The sequence below is a fragment of the Canis lupus genome, chromosome 26, assembly GCF_011100685.1.
Source record: "Canis lupus familiaris isolate Mischka breed German Shepherd chromosome 26, alternate assembly UU_Cfam_GSD_1.0, whole genome shotgun sequence".
NCBI classification, from domain to species: Eukaryota; Metazoa; Chordata; class Mammalia; order Carnivora; family Canidae; genus Canis; species Canis lupus.
The window spans coordinates 25,439,969-25,442,330 of record NC_049247.1 but is presented as its reverse complement, the minus strand read 5'-3'; the positions used below and the strand labels follow the sequence as shown (position 1 = coordinate 25,442,330).

Below are 2,362 nucleotides of genomic sequence, written 5' to 3'. Positions count from 1 at the left end.
TGCTTTTATATGGGTATAGGTTAGGGATAGTATAAGTCCCTAAGGAATTTGGAAGTAAGGCATTAAGGACCTTAAGGACCTAGTTGCTGTTAAGATAAAGTTATTCTCAGTATTTAATAAAACATAATAAACATTAAGGCATTAAGACAGCCATGAATTCCTGGAGGAATGTCACATTCTGCATGTGTCATGCATCTAATCAGTGGACTGCAAACTATAAGGACATTTAATTTAAGCTACGTTTCTCTTCCCTTTGTTTTCCTCATCAACAGACACTGTGACCAGGGCAGCCTGCCCCTGGCACCCAGGAATTTTTCTTCAATATGAGAAAACCATACAATGTGTTCATGCTAAGGAAAGGGTGAAGAGGCTGAATTTAGGAGAATGTGGATGATTTTGTAGCCAAAGTGAGATTAGTCTCAGACTACAGTTTAGACCAAACAAAGGAAGGAGTTGACTTAGCCAATGAGTGGGAGCTGCAAAGGAAGATCCATTGCTGTGGGGCGGGGGTGGACAGAAGGTTTTTGTCTCACTTCCCCACAGGCCTGCAGCACTGTGTAAGCACTGAGTTTGCTATCCCATGCTGAGCAGTAATAATCAGCCTCATCCTCAGCCTGGAGCCCAGTGATGGACAGGGAGCCTGAGCTGCCAGACCTGGAGCCAGAGAATCGTTCAGGGACCCCAGAGGGCTGATTAGTACTAGCATAGATGATGGTTTTAGGGGCCTTTCCTGGGAGCTGTTGGTACCAGTTCACACCATAATCACCCCCAATGTTGGAGCTGCTTCCAGTGCAGGAGATGGTGACCCTCTGCCCCAGGGTCCCAGACACTGAGGATGGCTGAGTCAGCACAGACTGGGCCCAGGACCCTGCAAGGGGGAGAGACACAGAGAGGGTGATTCTTGAGTCTAGAGACAAGAGAAGGATGCAGGACCCCTCATGTCCTCCCAGGGCCCCTTCCCCTAACCCCAAATCCAGTCACCTGTGCAGTGAGTGAGGAGGATAAGGAAGAGAGGGCACCAGGCCATGGTGGAGATCATTACCAATTCTGCCTTCTGTGGCCCCACAGCTGAGCAGAGCCTCCCCCCATCTCTCCCTTCCCCTCTTCATCCTCTCAGAGAGGGAGGGCCCATCCATGCAAATGAGACCCCAGCTCTCTGACTCTTCACTGGCCTTGAGTCAAGTCCCTCTACCTAAAGATGTCAGGGGGGGAGGGACAGAAGGTGGGACTGTGTGGGGCCATGGGTTGGGGAGGTCCCAGCTGTGAGCCCGGAGCAGAGGGCACAGGCAGTGACAGGTGGAAGATTCCAGTTTTTGTGGGGGGGGTTGTTTGTTTGTTTTTAGATTCCAGTTTTGATCACCCTTGACCCTCAAAAAATGGCCCTGAGCACCCTCTGGTGTCCAGACCAAGATACATCATGTGTGACACGGTGACCAGAGCCCATCAGAGACAGTTCCTGACTCCCCATCTGCTCTGGCCACTGTCTCTACTTTAGGGCCAGGCCAGGTGTCCTTTATGGCCTCTCATCACCTCAGGACAGACTTTATGCTCTACTCAGACTCCTCAGGGTGAGTCTGTTCATGGCTCCCTTGGTTGTTCATGGGTCAGGACTGAAGTGGTATCTCTACACAAACTTCTTAGAACAGGATCAAGTACTAACAGTGACAGGTCTCCATGGTCACATGGCCACTTCTGTGCAGGATGGTCTTTTTCCACTAATGTGATCTTTCCCTTGCTATAAGTTCAGCAATGTGTCTCAAATACACTAAAATATTTTACTTCAAAAGTACTTTTCCCAACGGCTTTGATCTGCACTTTGATCAAGCTTCACCATTTTAATGCTGTCTTCATTAATACATAAGTTAAATAAACTATTTCACTTTTGTTCACTCCACATTTATAAAAGAATCAGGTGTTTGCCTTAGTAATTCAGACTACCTCTGACCTCAGCTTCAAGGACACAGAAAAGAAAGGTGTCTGTGATAGGGCCTCCAATGGGCAGGACTCTGTGAGGTGAGGATCCTCAAAAATGATTCTAAAGTCACGTGGGGACAATAGATTGGAGGATCAGAAATGAAGGGGCCAGTCATGGAGTGTGTGTCTAGAGTGGACTGCACTGGGCCTCCGGAGTGATCCTCACCTAAAGGAGAGGCAGGTGGAGAAGTGGCACCTAGATGGTGGTGGGTTGTTTTCAGGAGAGAGTATCTTCAGCCTCTTTCATCTTTCTTCCTCTGTCAAGGAAATGAAGGCATCATAAGAATACTTGTATTGCTTTTCATCTGCCCTGACACTACTGCATTTCAAATCAATACCTGGTGGATAGGATTTGGCATCGATTTTCTGTAAGTCATGTCCTCATTAA

General features: G+C 47.9%; 1 gene segment (V, D, J or C); it reads right to left on the bottom strand.

The window, feature by feature from the left end:
• Positions 1–458: 458 nt before the first annotated feature.
• LOC119877625 lies at positions 459–1,095 on the bottom strand. The segment is given in 2 exon segments: positions 459–868; positions 982–1,095. Coding segments are annotated over 2 exon segments (468 nt in total).
• Positions 1,096–2,362: the final 1,267 nt, after the last annotated feature.